Raw genomic sequence first — 19,335 nt, 5'->3', positions numbered from 1 at the left:
CAATTAAAACACGTTCTTAACTTTGTACAACGACACGTCTGCTCTTTATTACTTACGACTTACAACCATAACTGTACTTCTCGTTCGTTGGTAGTCGTTCCGTTTATTCAGGGTTGCATTCAATAGGCCTGTCCGGATCGTGTTGTCCGCAATTGTCCTACACTCAACCGTCCTGACCTGTCGTGGTTGTTTTAACGGTTATCAGTCCCCGTTAGGGTGGATTTAAGGTACTACCACCAACTCTTTTCCACTAAGTGCATCGACATGCCTCACTTTTGTAGCCGGTTTGTGCTCATTAACATAATCGAAATCTTGGAGAAACGAGCGACTCTATGTGGTACATCTGCTCTCATCATGGTTAGTGCGAACTCATTGCAATCGCTCACAATTTTGATCTTTTTCGCCATAACATAAATTCTCCACTTCTTTAACCGTAGATCGAGCTTTAAAAAAACTTCATAATTCCAGCTATGTATCAATTTTGATACATACTACAGTTCATAGGAAAAAAGTAGTTATTACTTTAAAGTTTTAATTCATTTACTTTTATTAATAAATTTTAGGCAAATATAATTAAAATAATTACATGTTTATGTGTTATGAATGCAATATATGCAAATATTTTTGGCATGTCTGTCGTTGCAGCACGGCTTTTTACATAAGAAGCAGAATGACGATGTCCACTTATTTTTATGTTCTCCAGAATGATAGCATTTTTGACACCTTGCGCGGTTTTTTTTCGGAGACTTATCATTCTTTTGTTTTTTTGATGAGCCAGCATCACTATCACTAGTGTCAGGAATATTCTGGGTTGACAGTTTGGAAAGCAGCGCCAAAGATAATTCGTTCCTTGGGCCTTTTTTTTCGTTTCTCCATATAGGGCTTTGCCAATGAAATTGCTAACTCATGCAGGAAACATTTACGTTTTGTGTGCTTTTGAGTTTGCTTCCAATTCGGATCAATTCGTTGTACAAAATATACGAATTCAAAGCAGAAATATCGTTTATGTTGGAAAATACCGCCATAGTCCAACGATTATTTTTCCGTTTGCAAGAGTAACAACTCAACATTTTGATACTCTCTCGCAAGCATCCCTCGTCTTGCCACCTGTTGCTCATATAGTAGGCTTGCCATTTATCGTTGACAAATATTTGTTACTTTTGTTCAGAGAGTGGGAAAAAAGTAACACATAGCTATTTGATGTTCAATGGTTATCTCGCTCTAACCAATGGCAAATATCGCATGCTGCCTTGTTCTAACAGAATAGACACATTTGTTAGCAAATCTCTTCACGGTATGTTACGGGTAATAAATTATTTTGTTAGCGCATAGCTTACCTATGTGTTATGGATAACAAAAAGTATTTGTTACCCGAATATCTGTTAGTGTTATTATTTTAGTTATCAGTTTGTTACCTTTAACATATAAGCGTGTTAGCAAGAACAAGCAGTAACAACCCTATCTGTTACCCATTTGTTACTTCCTGCAAATTCAATTCTTTTAAATAAAATTCAGTTTTTTTTATTTCGCTTTATTTAATAATAAAATCAAAATAATCAAATATTACTTAAACTAATAATTTGCCTATTAAAACCGTTAAATATATAATTCTAAAAATTCAAATTTGTTAAAAGTGAAATTAGAAACTTCAACTTAAAACTAATATTTACAACTTAAAACTAATATATATAAGTAATAATATGAAAACTTATATTGATTTTGCCTTAAGTTTATGCGTTTTTTGCTTAAAACGATTGTGGCTTAGGGCCACAAATCTCCGTAGCTCCCCACAGATAGTGTTTTTTATCCTTGTCAGGAAATATATCTAAAATGAAACGTTATAAGTTAAGGCATTCAAATATATCACAGTAAAAAAAACCTACCAAAAACTAACCCTACGCACTTTAGCTTTAGTAGGGATTCCTTCTCCATGCGCCCCTCTAAATTGTAGTGGTACATTAAATCGTCAGAAATCATACCACGCAGTACGCCGTCAACACTGCCTTTTGCGCCCTTTGACTTCAATATTATCCGCATCTGTAAAAACAAAAAAAAAAAAATTACAGTAAATTATATTACAATCGCATAATATTTAAAAACGAAATATTTACGATAGCATCCGTACTTTCCTTTTGTGAAAGTTGGTCTTCCACGAAGCGCACGTGCTCCTCCGATGACATGGGCAATTTCGACGCGAGCTCCACGTAATGCTCGTCCTCCAAGTCACCGGTGATGCGGCTAATTGAAAGGTTTGTCTTTGCCGCTATGACGCGGCATGCGCGCAATTATTTACTCTGCGTCTGCATCTCGGCCTTTTCTGAAATCTAGAAAATTAAAATGTAAAAATTAGCTTCTGTTTTAAATCGGTACTGCGTTACTTACTTTGTTTGTTAGGGACTTTTAAATTGCAGCGAGACGAATCTCAATGGCATCCAGCTTTTGGATTATATCTGAAAAACATAAATATATTTTTTTATACAAATACTAATATATTTATATATTAATACATTATACCTGCATGGCCGCCAGACGATGGTGACGGTACCACAATATTAGATGGTTCTATCCAACAGATACATATGTTGATGGAGCATATGAGAGCTTTGCAAGCAGTATTTGACGACGTCAATAGTACTGACTTGTATATATGCACATATTACGTCCAGAAGCACATAGATTTAAGTAATTTTGTAAATTTATTTATTTAATTAAACCAACGCCAATCGGCAATATACATTTGAATAATTAATATTTAATATGAGGGAAAATACAACAAGGCAAGGGTAATAATATTAGTTATAAAATTCAAGTTTGATTAATAGCTTGTTCTTCGTGGCTGTGATGAAGTTACTATATGTTCCTCCGTAGAAATCCAGGTCGTTATGTATCGAGTTGACAAGGTTTGCAATGCGATTGAGCGGTCTGTAAAGAATAAACTCAGCTGAGGTAAGACTAGTTTTTCAAATAATTTTGCTAGCGCTGACTGAATACATATTGGTCTATAGTTTGAGACTTCTGATTTGAGTCCATCTTTGTGTATCGGGCTAACATATGAAACTTTCCATATTGTAGGGAAGGCGCGCTGTTGTAGTGAGACGCTGAAGATGTGTGTTAGTGGTTCACAAAGTCCTGCTGCACAGTTTTTGAGAAAAATATTGGGGATCCCATCAGGTCCCGCACCTTTTTTAGGATTTAATGATGAAATTGCTCTAAAGACATTGTCAGTGGTTACCTCTAAGTTATCTAAAGTCGCGTGTAGGCGATCATGATGAATATCCTGGACAAATCCTGGCTGCTGTACCTCTGTCTGATATACACTTTTAAAGAAAGCAGCGAATAAGTTGCTGACTTCCTCACCATGTTTAGTTGATTGATTATTCCACGATAAGGCGGAGGGAATGTCGCAGCCATTTCTTCTTTTATTCCTGACAAATTTCCAAAATTCATTTGGGTCTGACTTGACCAACTGTTCCACTTTATTTATGTGGGACCTTGCACCCACAACACGCTTCCTTTTCAAAATAAACACTTCCACAATTTCCAAAGTTACACTTTATTGTTTATGTTCTTTTTGATACAGTTTGATTTCAGTTACAATTACCGTTTTGGTTACAATTTTGATTAGTTTGTATAAAAATTAAGATTTACAATGTCACTGTATGTTGGATTAAAATAAAGCGCGGATAAAACGAATTAAGTTTGATTCTTTTTATAAAATACAAAATCGAGTAGAGCACCGAAGAAACACCGCCGACGACCTCAGTTTTACGACTAACTTTAGCTTCTGTTCTCGCTGTCTTTGCAACCTACTCGTCTTCGTTGGCGGAGTTGCCACCAATCTATATTCCCACATTTATATAGTTTTTGTAACATGAAGCACTGAGATCTTTGCATTCGCGTCTGAGTTGGCTAAATTTTTTATAGTTCTGACTAGATTCTTTGTTTTTGTATATTGAAAGAGCTGCCTTTTTTAGCCTGACTTTGCGAATTAGTTCAGTTGAGAACCAACATGGATAATTACTTAGCTTATTTATATAGACTGGTACGTGGAGCGAGATACCATCTTTGATTATCTTGTACAAATAATTGACTTTATCGTCTAGAGATTCATGACTATATAACTGTGACCAATCAGTCGTTAAGAAAAATGTGTTTAGACTTGCGTAGTCCGCTTTTTTAAACGATAACGATGGTATATTAGCTGGGTTTAGTTGAGGTAATATGTCTATTGTGACTTCTAGAGCTGGGTGATATTTGTCTAAAGACGTGATTGACTGAGTGTTTTGAATGCTGACATCAAAATTGGAGAAACAGAGGTCCAGCAATCCTTGATGTTCATGTAGAATGTCGTTGAGTTGTGTGCATCCCAGCGATGCATAGACCTCATATAGTAAGTTTTCACAGTCAAGGCGGGGAGAACTGCTTGGTAAGTTGTAATAACCTATGACAATGAGCTTGGCAGCGTAATCCTATATAACGCACCAGACAATTCTCGAGCTTCATCATGTTGCAAAAGTCCAAGTCGTGAGAATTTGGAAATCATTCCGCATATGATAAGTCCAGCGGCTCTAGTGCTGACAGGAACAATAACAGTGCGATCGGTTTGTTGCAATTGAATATTCTTCATTGCTTCGGTCACATTGTTAAATCCAAAGAAAAGTTTTTTGAACAATGCTTCTCGATTTTGCTTGGCGCTGCGTTCACTTGTCTTTGCTCTAAAGTTTTTCATTATTTCATTATCGCGGTTTCCCTTCTTCTGTGACTTATTATTACTTTTCTTTTTCTTCGTTTGGGTGGTTGGCTTCGCTGATTCCTCAGTAGAATCTGCATCCTTAGCTTCGGTCTTCTGTTTTGATGATGTTATCATCGCATGCGTTCGACATGATGACACTTAATTGATAATTGAGCGCATTGCGGGGCGCTTGACCGTTACATTAAACTAATGGGACTGCCGGAATCAAGCGTTCTTCTGGTATATTTTTGCTGTAGTCAGTATTATTTTTGTTAATTGTTTCTATAGCTTCCCTAAATGAGAATTTATTGCTTGTTTTGTATTTCAAAATATCTTGTTTTTTCTGTACGTGGGGCATTGTTTGTTGTTAGAGCGATGATTTTGTTTGCAGTTGATACATTGCACTTTCGAACAAGGTGTCAAGTCGTGGATGGTAGATGAACATCCATTTCATTTTGCCTCAGAGGTGCAATGTTTAGGGTCGGGGAACCCGGGTGGTCAATCCGAATATCTTCCAGTTAAGGGCTGGATATCTTTTTTCCAATCTGTTTACCAACTAGTAAAGAGCTAGCGGTTTTCCATGGTGACCATTTAGACTATCCCCAAGGTTGCAGTAATTTATTTCACGTTTCGCTGATTGAGATGTCCTGAAATTGATGCAATCAGGATCAATTAAACCCGGCTTGTGAACTTCTCCAAGCAGATATACAACGCCCATGTATGCTTCAAGATCAGAAATGGGCTCCGGCGACCAGAAAAAAGTGTGTTCTCCTGATACATAGCGATTTCTAGATCCAGGCAGTGCAAAGCTGGGGCATGTAATATTAGCGGATCCACAAGATATGAGCTGCGAAATCGATCCAGCTCCCTTCCAGTCAAGCCCTCTAGTAGCAACGTATTTTGGATATTTGCGTCCGACCTTTTCCACGGCAGCGACGATTGTCTGAATGTCCTCTTTTATCAAATCGAGGTCATATACATCAGGCATTATTTCATCGGGGTTTTCTAAGTTACATGCAGCTGGTAACTCTTCACCTTCGTGGTTTCGGCGGGCTGAACGGCAGCTCCAGACGGCGTTCGGTATTGGCGACCTCTCCATGAACGCTCGTTTGGAATCAGGTGTAATTACAATATTTGACAATGAAACAATAGTCTCACGCAAATTTGTAATACTTAACCACGCACCCATCTGGGCAAGTGCACGACGTACACTTCCGGCTACAAACACATCCTCATGAGAATCCAAATCGAGATTCCGGGAGTGCTGGGCGATCATCGCTTCCTCAAGCTTATAATTAAGCTGAAGTAGCGTAATCTTATATAACGCACCAGACAATTCTCGAGCTTCATCATGTTGCAAAAGTCCAAGTCGTGAGAATTTGGAAATCATTCCGCATATGATAAGTCCAGCGGCTCTAGTGCTGACAGGAACAATAACAGTGCGATCGGTTTGTTGCAATTGAATATTCTTCATTGCTTCGGTCACATTGTTAAATCTAAAGAAAAGTTTTTCGAACAATGCTTCTCGATTTTCCTTGGCGCTGCGTTCACTTGTCTTTGCTCCAAAGTTTTTCATTCTTTCATTATCGCGGTTTCCCTTCTTCTGTGACTTATTATTACTTTTCTTTTTCTTCGTTTGGGTGGTTGGCTTCGCTGATTCCTCAGTAGAATCTGCATCCTTAGCTTCGGTCTTCTGTTTTGATGATGTTATCATCGCATGCGTTCGACATGTTGACACTTTCCTCACCAACCCTACCCCGGCCGCCCTTCCGATTACACAAATATCCCCTACGGTCACCGTCAGGCAACTCAACTAACATCGAAGCAGAAACACAGTGTTTTATATCAGAAAGAAAATCAACTTTGTTTAATTCAGTTTTAGATAACAAATTAGTTTGGCATTCATTCTTTTTTTCATATTAAATTGTTTGAACGTATATTGAATATTTTAAGAAAATCTTGACCGAGTATTAGAGATGTTGTTATCGTATCATCGGGAACCACCATTATTTGTAAGTACCGAATTTTGCCTCTAAATTTTACTGCACGCAACACTGTACCAAACGAATATATTCGGTGCCGGCCAACACCAATGAAATTTGTAAGATATTGATTGATTGATAATTGAGCGCATTGCGGGGCGCTTGACCGTTGCATTAAACCAGTGTTGGCCAATGCAATAGTATGTAGTTTTCACTTGTGTGCGTAAAGCGTTGCTGCAAACTGTGTTGGCAGAAAAGTACACTGAATAAATAATGAGTGTTTGAATTATATATCAAACTGTTTGATTTGTAAGATCAAACTTAAACTCAACAAAGATTTTTGTAATCCTTACCACTGGTGGGGGGAATTAAAAAACGTCTTTAGTCAAGTGAGAATTTATTCATTCTGGTTTTATTTATAAATTTGGAAACCCTTTATACTATATTTCAAAATATCCTAAATAACTAAATATATGTGTATGTTCATATATATGTAGCACATTGTTTATGCTACCTGGTAGGGTATTGTTTTCAAGTGCATATGTTGTGTGACCTTGGGTTTGTTTTAATGTGAGTACATTTACAAACAGTTGCTAAAATATATTCTAAGAACCCACGGGTCATCATATGCAAACATCTTATCCTTAGTAATGTTTGTGTTATTGTTTGTTGAATGCTATTGTTTTGCATGACAATGCATTTTAAGTATGTGTCTGTTTATGTATATGTGTATGTATGTATGTTCAATATATTTGAGCATACTTAGATATCTAATATTAGTGGACTGTATCAATACTAAGATTTAATATTTGTGAAATATATAAAAGTTTGTAAATATAATGTTGTTGTCCGTCCTTTGGCAGCAACGAACATGTTCAATTTTGAACAATGAGCAATTTTTTTTATAATGTTGATGAAAATGATTTAAGTTCAATTTGTACAAATGTTGATCAGTGCGTTTTCCATTACTTTGTCCACATTTATCTCAGAATTATACTCCTTAATTCGAATGAGGTCAGCTATATGTTGATCCGAAAGATTGTTTCTATACTTATTTTGAACCAATTTAAGTGTTGAAAATGAAACTTCACAGCTATATGTGGATCCAAACATGGAATATAATTTAAAAATTTGTGTTTTTATGTTATAATATTTTGTTTCATCTATTTTCTTCCAAAAATTAATCCCTGATTCAATAGCCAATGATAAATCACTCCGCATCTTTAGTAATTCTTCTTGAACCTCAGGGTCTTGGTTATGAAGGGTGCAATATAAGGGATTATTATGAAGCTCTATTATATTTCGAATGATATTAAAATCACTGAATCTACTTTCATAATTTTTTAAAACGCGGTCAACTATATCTGCATATGTTTCTAATTTGTTTTGATTGGAAAATTCCTGAATAATAGCTGTTGTACATGGCATATTTGTTGAATCATTTTTCTTAACCTGTTCTATTAAAATTTTGAGTTTGTATCCAAATTGATCTATTGAAGTTAACAAATCGAATATGTTTTTATTTTTTCCTTGGAGCCAGAGGTTTAATTTATTTAAAAGTTCTGTGAAGTCGCACAAAAAAGCTAAGTCCAATAAAAAATCTGGACTTTTCAAAGAGGTGAGAAGAGTTTGTGAAGAGGAAGAAGAATCTTGCTCCAAAAACAATACAATTTCTTTTCGCAGGTCAAAGACCCTTTTTTAGACTTTTGCCTCGGCTTAGCCAACGAACTTCGTATATAGAAGTAGATCTCCATGTCGGCGTGCAATTCGTCTAAAAATTGTTTGAATTTTCGATGGCTGAGGGCATGGTGACCTCCTTTTTATTTTATTTAGTATTTTTATGGCTATATCCATAGCCTCTACCATATTAGTTCCTTCGCAAAAAGGGCTTGTTGGTGTATTATACAATGAAAGCTGGGAATTTTTATATTATTTTTAAGTAAATAACCAACAAGCCCTTTCTTTTTGCCAACCATGACTTTGGCCCCATCGGTACAAATTGAAACTCAATTTATTCTTATCAACTATAGAAAAAACATGTTCATTTACTGCTTCATATAAAGTTTTGCCTTTGACATTACCGTGCAACGATAAATACAAACAATTTCTTCGAAAATTTCAAAATTTGCATTTATGGTTCTAACACACATTACCAGTTGACACAAATTGTTACTATCCGTGCTTTCATCCAAACACAAGAAAAAAATTTGCAATCAGACAGCCGTTTTTTGCATACAATTTTGAATATATGAACTAATATCTTCAGTTCTACGGACAATAGTTTGTTTTGAAAGTGGAATAGTCGCAATAACTCTATACAATGTTTTGCCTTCTTCTCCAAAGCATTCTAAAACACTTTGAAATAGTTCTTTAAAGAAACACCCCATCGGTAAATGGACGGCATTGTTTTTGTTAGTGATAGCGATACAATATAAGAGGCTTTTTCTTTTTGAAGCGTATTTTTTTTTCTTTGGGACACTCATGTTTTTTTTTTATTTTTACTGTTAGTTTTGTTATTATTATCAATATAATCGAAATAATTTAAATAGTATTCTGCTTTTTTTGTAAAAGCAGACTTGATCGTTCGGTACCTAAAATTAAATCATATCTGATTATGGGAGGATTCATAATGTCTACATAATGCATAACGTGTAAGATGTGCAATCACTTTATTACAAATGAGGCAATGGGCTTCTCCCTCCATATTTTCAACAAAAAAAAATTTTGTCTCCCATTCAATTTTAAACATTTTTTATAAATTAAGCAAGGGGGTATTTTCTGTCAGTGTAAAAAATTAAACTTGCGCATACGTGCTAGCTCACAGAATTCTGAAACGCAACTGAAATAATTAGCTTCGCCATACGCTGCTGCCGAACCAAGCTATTCGTAGATATACGAGCAGTTTACTGGCTCTTTCGTTTTTTCTGAAGCTGGCAGAAGAGTATACGTGTGAGTATACGTGTTTGACGTCGCAGCAACTAGCCTATGCCCCGGGCATAGGAAAAATGCATTTTGGCCAACACTGCATTAAACTAATGGGACTGCCGGAATCAAGAAGAGAAAACATTTCTTTAAAACCTGTGCCTCCGATTCGATAATATCTGCATAAAGCCACACTTACCCATTGTTTAAACTCTACATGGTCATCATCATCAGTATCTCCTTCCAGCACAGCGGCTACTTGAACTGGTCGATTTTTCTTTCTAGGGCATTTGCTATGTTGGTGCCCCATTTGATGGCAGGTAAAACATGATCCTGGCGGTCTAGTTGGTTTTGGGCAGCTGCTCTGGTAGTGTCCAAATTGGGAGCAATTATAGCAGCGAATTCGCGTTGATTCTTCGGCGGTAGGAGCAGTAGACTTCGGGGCCCCGGCACGCATGGCAAATTGGGCGGGGGACCTAGGTAATGGATGCGTCGCTCGCCGCTGCTCGTAGCGATCCATGCGCCTCACCAGCTTCTTAATGGAGTTAGCACCATATAGGATAGAAATGTTGTTGCTGCTGTCGGGAATACCGTCGATGATGATGTCCACGAGTTCTTCTTCTATGCTTTTTCTGGAAGCGATGGACTGCATGGCCACCACATAAGCGATACATGTTTCGGACGGTTTCAATCGCCGGGCACGCAACTGTCTGTAAATTTCTTGCCTGGTGGCGGTGCGCTGGAACATAGTTTGTAGCAAAGATTTTAAACTGTCATAATCGGCGAGGCCGTGATTAAGGGTACACTCTTTAGCTGTTCCAGTCATACACCGCCGTAAGGCCAGGCACTTCTGTCTCTCACCGAGGTGGACGAGCCACTTATTGACGTCACGGTGGTCGCCTCCACTGAATTTAGGCACAGCGGCTTCGAGCTCATCGGTATTTATATAATTGCTCGATGGTTCGTGATAATGTTGGTTCCCAAGTTCAGCTATTTCGCGAAGTAGTTTTAGGATTCGGAGTTGTTTTTCTAGTCGCTCTGCTTCTAGGCCTTCAATGCGAGCAGCGGTCGTTTTTCCAGCGGTTGTGGCAGCAGTTTCAGCAATGGTGGCGTCGGGAGCGCTAGTTTGAGCAGCGGTGGTAACAGCGGTTATGGCGGCGGTGGCTTCGGGAGCACCAGTTTGAGTAGCAGTGGTGGCAGCAGTTAGGGCAGCGGTAGTGTCGGGAGTACCGATTCGGGCAGTAATATTTGTATTTGCGGCTTTGTTGCCCTTACTTGATCTCATTTTCTTTAATTATTTCTTTGGATGGCTGTGGATACAACCCCACACCTGAGATTTAATAAGAACACGTTTGGTTTTTCTGACTTGCGAAAAATGAATGTCGGATGTTTCATTGACAAAATGGTTACCGGCTCCTTTTTGACAGGTCACCGGGTACTTCATATACATACAATTCATTTATTTTATACAATACTTATAACACTGGTCTACAAAATGTAACTTTTTGTTTGCCTTTCAATTGAATACTTTAATTTTATATTGCTTTGAGGTTACTGAATAGGAAATCAAGAATATGTTTTTTGAATTAGCTCCTATTTTGGAAATATACCTAATATACAAAATTTGGCTTTTAGTAACACGTTAAAGTACAAAACATTTTATAAAAAAAACTATAATAATTATTTACTATTATTTTTTGCTTTTTACTTATATAAAATTGGAAATATTACAATTTAAAAAATAATAACGTATTTGATAAAGATTTCCTCTTCTTTTTGGTTTGTCTTTTGTAATCACTGTTAGGGGTATCTCTTTTCAAATTCCAGCTGTAGTCCGCTAACATTGACGCATCCCATCGGCTCTGGTATCTCTTTTCCATTGTCGAGATATCTTGGTGGAATCGTTCACCATGTTCGTCACTCCAGTTAGAAGGGAAAAAATCAAGATGAGAGTGAAGAAAATGAATTTTTAGGGACATATTGCAACACAATTGTTGATACTTTTGAAGGAGATTGTTCACAAGTTCAACATAATTTTCATTTCTTTTATTGCCCAAAAAAAAATTAATTTCATATTTTCGTATGTTTCTTTAGTATGCACAGCGTGGCATAACGGAATCGATGGTTGTGTGTTACCATTATGGAGAAGAACAGCTTTTAAACTTAATTTTGAGGAGTCTATGAAGAGCCGCCATTCCTGTAGATGGTATTCGATGTTCAAAGCGTTCATCAAGCCATTTACGTTATTACAGAATGCAAGCTGGTTTTCGGATTTGAAATAGGGCATCAAGTTCTTCTGACGATATCTGTATAAACTGATTTTGACATCCGGTTGAAGCAAATTCCATTGCTAAAGTCTCGATCCTAGTAATTCCGCTTCATCTTTTGGCAAATTTAAATCTCGTATAAGGTCGCTGAGTTCATCTTGCGAAATTCTATGAGGTTGTCACCCACAAACCGTGGCGATTGTGAGGTTGTAGGCTCATTGTAGTCAACTTCCATTGAATTAATCGCTTCTTCAGAATCTTGCTGGTATTCTTCGGGAGGTCGAGGAACAGGTCGCGATACAGAGGCTACGTCAGGGTATACTACGCTTCGTTTCTTTTTTCGTGTGAAGCAAGTTGTGCCACTAAAATGTGGTACCCACGATTTGTCTTGGTTTTTAATTTTAATTCCAAAATAATGGAAGTAAGCAGTTTCTAAACGTTGTGTTATTGAGCATCTTTGGTTAGTAAGGGTCACCTTACCACAAATGTAGCAAAAATTGTCTGCACTACTAACACATTTACGCGACATAACAAAAACTGTAGATTTTTCACTAAAAATGACAAAAAAACGGTTCACGTTTTAACTGTTGAACAAAACACAGTCAACGTTAAACACAACAAACAAATGTGAAATAATAAAATTTCCGCGGGTAATCACTAAATATTTTGAGTTATCATCATTAATGTGATAAATCTGTCGCGCTACCCTCTATTATATTTATAAGGCATAAATGCACAATAAGAGCTAATTATGAATTTTAACTTGTATATTTATGTTCAACGAGTGAAATACAATCAATATAGTATATTTTCATGTAGAAGGCAATTTTGATGTAGACCAGTGTAATTAACTTAATGTTTACAATACATATTTGTAAATATGTATTAAACATAATAAATATTTTTTAATGCGTAACTACCTGAATGATCCAAATCCTCAAAATTTTCTTCTGAATGTAGGCAGTCGCTGTCATATTTGGAGTCCATCCCCCACACTTGTTTTTCCGGCAATATTTCTTTTAATATTTTATCAATCTCGGAGTCAACTGGCTTTTTGTATGGACCTCCGCCCGTTCCATAGGCATATTTTTTGTGGTCTGCAGATCGCTTTTTCATATCTGCTTTCAAATTGAAATATTTGGTTCGCAGATTTTTTTTTGACCGCGGTGCTCCGGAGCAAACCGCGTTGAAACTCTCCCCTATGTCATCCCACACTTTGTCCTTTTAATCGGAACTCACTTTCCCTGTGGCCTTACACTCCAAAAGACTTGCATTTTGCTGCACTAGGCTTAGCAAAGTAGAAATATCAGTAGCTGAAAAATTTTTGCTTCGAGCTACACTTTCCATTTTTGTTAATCACCACAATTTATTTGTTTACATAAATCAGCTGTTATTCTTACTAACATTCCTGCCTTGTCATTTTTGGGTTGCCAATTCTGAATAATGGTGGAACGCTGCAAACTTAAGTGCAAAGTTAAATAAAAATCAAAATTAAAATTAAATGAAACTTAATTTTCAATGAAAGAATTTCGTGAAACCGGCTGTTAGTATTTGTTACGAGTCTGTCCTTCTATGTAAATTAGGTCTTTATACTTATTAAGCTTTTTTTAAACTGATTTTTCTTGTTTGTGTAAGCCGCGAAATAAATTGTCAGGGACTTGGTTATCCACATTGATTTCTTCTAAGATATGAATTTCACTAAAAATTAATGGTTGAAAAAAAAATTATTTTATTATCATTATTATAAGTACTATTATTCAATGAATTAAGGCACATGTTTTGTATAAGTTGTATTCTTTTATATTTTAATAATTTATTTGTATCAAGTAGCGATGTTGTTGCACCAGTATCTATCAATGCTAAAATTTTTTCGTTGTCAATAGTTAATTCGTCTAACGGTAATGATTTCTTGAGGCTGTTGTAAAAAAGTTCAAATTGTCATTATTATCGGGAACTCAAGATCCACACTGAGCATCTGCTTATAAATGATCTACTTCCATAGGTGACATGTTATTCACGTCATTGTTTCTGTTGTGAAATTGAGCGGAGATAGCGAGCTTGTGCATTATTATGCCTAACCGCAAAATATCCTTGCCTGTATGCAAACTTTATAATCTCCTCTTCCTTGCCCGCGGGTACAACCAACAACTCCTTGATGGGATCGTAATATACTAGCTCATTTCTTATGTAAAACTTCTCATAGGGTCCACTCTTTAACCCTTTCCTTACTGCTCTAACCCAATCGTCTTGCAATTTAGCTGCCTTCAATTTAAACTTTAACGAGTCTTCAATCATGAAACAGTGTACGCGACTTAATGCGTCTACATATCTCATCCGCGTTCCGGATCTATGCTCGACTACACCATGGTACTCCGTCGTGCTACTTGGAATAATCCTATCTTTAGTCATTTTCCCAACTTGATCATCTACGTATCTTTGATCTTCATACGACACTCAACGAGGTCGTTGATACCTTGGTCTCCCATTTATCAAAATTAATTTCTTTTGAACTGGCACATTCATCGGTTTCTGAAGCTGATATTTGTTTATCAACGTTTTGAGGAACGCTGCGTCAGAATCTTCTATATGTGACAAGTCTACCTTATCCGATGCATCATCCATTTGCATCTCTTTTCCACCCAAAAACCTAGATTCACTCTTATCATTGCATCCTTTGCCACGACGTACCCTGTCCTGTCCCATTACATCGACCTCTTTTCGCTGCTCTTCCGAACTAACCATATATTCGCCCACTTGCTCGGCCGAAACCCTCTCACTCGCTGAGATTTCAGTTCCATAGCCCACCTGAACACATTTACCTCTAACCTCTTTTCCCGGCACTTCCGGACTAACATTATCTTTGCACATTTGCTCGGCAGAAACCCTCTAACTCACTGAGATTTCAGTTCCATCGCCCACTTCACTTTTAACCTCTTTTCCCGGCACTTCCGGACTAACCTTATCTACGCACACTTGCTCGGCAGAAACCCTCTCACTCCCTGAGATTTCAGTTTCATCGCTCCTTTGAACACATTTACTTATAACCGCCAACTCATTGGCACCCGTGTCAACCGGCATTTCTCCACCCCTATTGGGTTTTCTAAATACCACTCTGCCTTTGCTAAACACCAAATCCACTTCCTAAAGTATATTGTTTCTCAAGATTGCCTCGTAGGGTATATCTTGCACTCTTACTACCTCGAACTTGACTTTCATTGTCACACCTTCCACGGAGATTTCTGCTATAAAGTTACCCATCGTTGTAACCTCACCTTTTCCTATTCCACAAAGCCGTTGTTTCTCTTCTCTGAGACTTATTCCTCCTAGCCTCCTAAACGTATCGTACCTCAAGATACTCGTGAAGCATCCCGTATCTACCAATGCGCTAAACGTGATCCTGTTTATTACCGCGTTCACGAAAATATACTCGCCTTTCCCATCACCTACTGTGTTAATACGTCCATTTTTCGCCACACTAACTGGTTGTGAGCCCTTGCAATTGTGGGCATAATGGCCCTTTCCCTTGCATTTAAAACAAGTTACGTTGTTTGCTTCACCGCGTGAGCAATCTCTAGCTAGATGACCTTCCTGATTACAACAGTAGCATCTCCTCCTAACCTGATCTTCAGTACCTCTACTTGCGTTTGACGACTGGGGAAAAGCTCTACGGCTCGCGACGGATGCACCCTTAATTCTCTCATATACGCGGATTTGCTCCTTCAATTCCTTCACACTGTGCGTTTGATACAACATACTTTTATTCTCTCGACTATCCGGTATTTCTCCACCCACGAAATACCCGATTATACTCTTTTCATCGAGTGATATTGGCTTACCACTTTCGATGATAGAGTATAAGTATTCCTGCAGACTTTCTTTCGGCTGCTTACGCCTATTCCTCAACATACGATGTACCTCTGCGGCACTCAACTTTTCTTCGAACTCCTCCACCAACGCGGTCTTCAAACTGTTCCAATTCCTGATCCCAACAGTTCCCCGAACAAATAACTTTGCTGCTCCCCTCAGCAACTGCTTTCCATATATGAACTTCTGTAAATCGTTCCACCCTACTGTTTCAGCAACTTCGTTGAACTCATCAACCCAGTGGTACACGTTATACGTACCGTCTCCATAAAAACTGGATATGCTATCTTCGACATCGCGCAACGTAAATAGCACCCTACCTACACTCCTATCCTCGGTAGTGTATAATGAATTTGCTGACTCATTACCACTTCCCCCCTCATCCACTTCGTCTCCAAAAACCATGTGTTGTAACAGTCTTAACTGTAAGTCCTTCTTCCTACCGGCTGTACTCAAATTTAGCTCTCTAAGTTTTTTCCTCAACATGTCCACGGTCATACCCTTTATTGTGGCTGCATCCATCTTACAAAGTGAATTTTATAAACGTATGTATGTAATTATAAACTGAAAGGAATTCAAAACACTGCTACTTCTTACACCTATACGTAATTGTATCGTCTTACTACAATACACACATACATACGTTAAATACAAAAGAATACAATAGCGTTTAAATAATACAGTTGATGTTGTACTACTTCTAAATACTTTACTGAATATATCGATATATGTATGTATGTGTGTTTATACTTCTAACTACTACAATATTCAAAGCCTTATCTTATTTGTTCTGCTCCCGCCGCTCACTCTCTGCTACGCCTGCTACTTTTCCGATTTATTGTATAGTTTGTGCTACGTTTCACAGTTTTTTTCGCAATTCTTTTTGATTAAATGCTGCACTTGCTGTCTCTCACACCACTTGTATTTATCGTTTTCCACAGTTTTCCGCATTTCACTTTTTATTCCATATACACAGGCATAGGTTATAAACTTTGTACATTTAGTTTGGTTCAACTTTAGTTATTTCGTAGAATTTGAATAGTACACATTTGAAAACTGAAATACCGCTACACGTTCGTTATAATTGTCTTAGTTTTTTGTTTTTTTTTTTCACTTCACTTTTCCCGGGGTTATAGCCGCACTAGGGCATCCCCGGTTGAGCCCCCATTTGTAGTAATAAGAAAACTCGACACTTTCAATTGGTATTCAACAACGTTTATTTAATATAAGTAGAAAATGAAATAATTTGACTGCACACGTATATCAATTACTTGGTAATGTCACTGAAAACTTCAAGTTGCGCTTACGATGCGTTACTGACGGCGTTACAATATGGAATGACAATATTAACTTACGCTATGATGGACACTAGCCTTACCGCCCACAACTTCTACTTAATCCACAAATGCCATCCACTGTTTGACATTTGGGTAAGTGGTTGCCACACTGACCTTAATTCTCATCCCACATGTATGTATGTATAAGTTAAGCAGGTTAGGTTTTATTAATAAACTTTATTAATTAATTTATCACTTGTAACTAATGAGTTGTCTCGAAGAACTGTCCTGCTATGCTAACAGCGCAGCCTTAAATACCCTCTCGTCTAATGGTTTCCAGGTGTTGTTGTTATTGTTGCGCGCAGTGATCTTGTGCGCTTTATTATACTGTTGCAGGGTTACCTAACTAACCCAAGCGCATGGTGAAGCTGTTGTTAGGCAAGCGATGAACTCGTGCGCCGAGTTGCGCTGTTGGCGGGCTGCTTGGCTAACCCATGCACACGGTAGAGCTGTTGCTGGGCGGCTTAGACTGCATACACATGCGCGAGGTGTTGCTGTTGTTAGGTGGTGATAGAATTACGCGCTATCCTGTAATAGAATTTTCGTTATGGGGACTAATTCTACCTTCTAACTGATTTATCCTATTGGTCAATATTTTTGATTGTTCTATTTGTGCATTAACAGCACCTGTTAGGTGTGTAATAGCTTCTTGAATTTGCTCCATTACTGTGACTTACAATTTCGACTATTTATTGCTTTAACAATATGATACTTTATATATATTTATTGCTATTAACAATTTTTTAGATTTTTTATACATACATATAATGGGTACTTATTATAATACTTAAAATTTATTTGACCGATATTTATTGCTATGCAATATTTTTAATATATCGGTTAGTTATAATTATTATGTAAGCTTAATATTAACTTACAGGAGTATCAGCTTTGTCATTCTCTTGGGACGGTCCACTTGGTCCTGTTTGAAGCGTTAGTCCTCTACTGGGGGGTGGATGATGTCACTTTAAGCGTTGATTTGGCGGCTTTTTGTTTTAGTTGCGTCGGGGCTGGTTCTACTTCAGTTGACGGTGAACACTGGTGAGAATTTTGGTTGTACACACTATTGAGAAAGGATGCGAACATATTGCTAATATCGATACCTGAGTCTGCCGTCAGATTATCCCAGGACATGGTGAACGGGATGTCACCATTACCTCTTTTTTATGTTTAACAAATTTCCAGAACACATTAGCGTCATCCTGTACTTGTTGTTCAATTTTATCTATGTAATTCTTGTAGCATTGTTTATTGATAATTTTACATTCACTCCTGAGTTTGCTAAACTTTCTATAATTCTTTTTGCAATTGCACTTCTTGTAGGTAGTATGGGCTTCCTTATTAAGTATCATTTTGCGTTTTAATTCGTTTGAAAACCAGTACGGAAAGTTGCTGTTATTTTGTGAACGGACAGGCACATACATAGGTAGATATACCTCTTTGAATAATGTCATAGAAGACTACAACTTTGGTGTCTAGGGTAGAGGATGAATAGATAGATAAAATGCATTAAGGCTCTCATAGTCAGCACTTTTGAAATCATGGAAAGGTAAAGTTACTGGTTTGAGGCTGAGCTGGAGTTCAATCGTGATACCAAGGGTTGGATGGTATCGATCCATTGTGGTAATTACCTGCGTGTGATCAACATGTATATGCTGATTACTGAAACAAAGATCAAGTAAATTATGATTATCGGCGTGAATGTTATTAAATTGGCGGCGTTCTAACAGAGAGAAGCCTTCATAGAGTAAATTTACACAGTCTATATGAGGCGATCTACTTGGAAGGTTGCAATCCCCCGTGATGAGGAAGTTAGTATCTTTGTGCTTTACTTTCATGTACTAGAGTGTATCGAGAAACGCTTGGTAAGCGACTAGTGATGCTCTCGGAGGAATGTAGACACATCCAATAATGATATCTGATCTATTGCTCTTGATTATAATCATACATTGTTCCATTAATTTTTATGACTTGGGTTTCAAACAAAAGCCCTTCATGTTGGTAATTTAGTATTGGTATAAATAAAGATCTTATTACTTTAATTATTTCGTTTGGTATTTGTATAATAAAAATTATTTCATTATTTTTATATGGAGCTGTGCTAACATTAATATTTTGCATTTTATATAAATCTATATTGTAACGAACTATTTCTTCTCCAGTTAATATATTGTTATTCATTAAATTAATTTTTGCAGACATAAGGTTGTTTTGTATGTGTTCAACATTGT

General features: G+C 37.2%; 2 protein-coding genes across 3 annotated transcripts in view; one reads left to right on the top strand and one right to left on the bottom strand.

The window, feature by feature from the left end:
• LOC105232950 (uncharacterized) overlaps positions 1-19,335 on the top strand; it is a 249,592-nt gene that overhangs the window by 3,496 nt on the left and 226,761 nt on the right. The window lies entirely within an intron of this gene.
• On the bottom strand, positions 1,703-2,675 carry LOC125778332 (uncharacterized). The gene is made up of 5 exons (XM_049455352.1): positions 2,515-2,675; positions 2,383-2,450; positions 2,112-2,324; positions 1,884-2,037; positions 1,703-1,825 (listed from the first exon to the last, which is right to left on the bottom strand). The coding sequence occupies exons 3-5, from the start codon at positions 2,178-2,180 to the stop codon at positions 1,746-1,748; spliced, it is 303 nt and encodes a 100-aa protein (XP_049311309.1). The 5' UTR covers positions 2,181-2,324; positions 2,383-2,450; positions 2,515-2,675; the 3' UTR covers positions 1,703-1,745.

This window comes from Bactrocera dorsalis, chromosome 4 (genome assembly GCF_023373825.1).
Source record: "Bactrocera dorsalis isolate Fly_Bdor chromosome 4, ASM2337382v1, whole genome shotgun sequence".
Lineage (NCBI taxonomy): Eukaryota > Metazoa > Arthropoda > Insecta > Diptera > Tephritidae > Bactrocera > Bactrocera dorsalis.
This window is presented reverse-complemented; position numbering and strand designations above follow the sequence as displayed.

Coding starts and splice junctions, on each gene's coding strand:
- LOC125778332 (XM_049455352.1), bottom strand. CDS start 2,180: ATGTCATCGGAGGAGCACGTGCGCTTCGTGGAAGACCAACTTTCACAA. Junction 2,038..2,111: donor AGGAAAGTACGGATGCTATC/GTAAATATTTCG, acceptor TTGTTTTTACAG/ATGCGGATAATATTGAAGTC. Junction 1,826..1,883: donor GTGCGTAGGGTTAGTTTTTG/GTAGGTTTTTTT, acceptor GTTTCATTTTAG/ATATATTTCCTGACAAGGAT.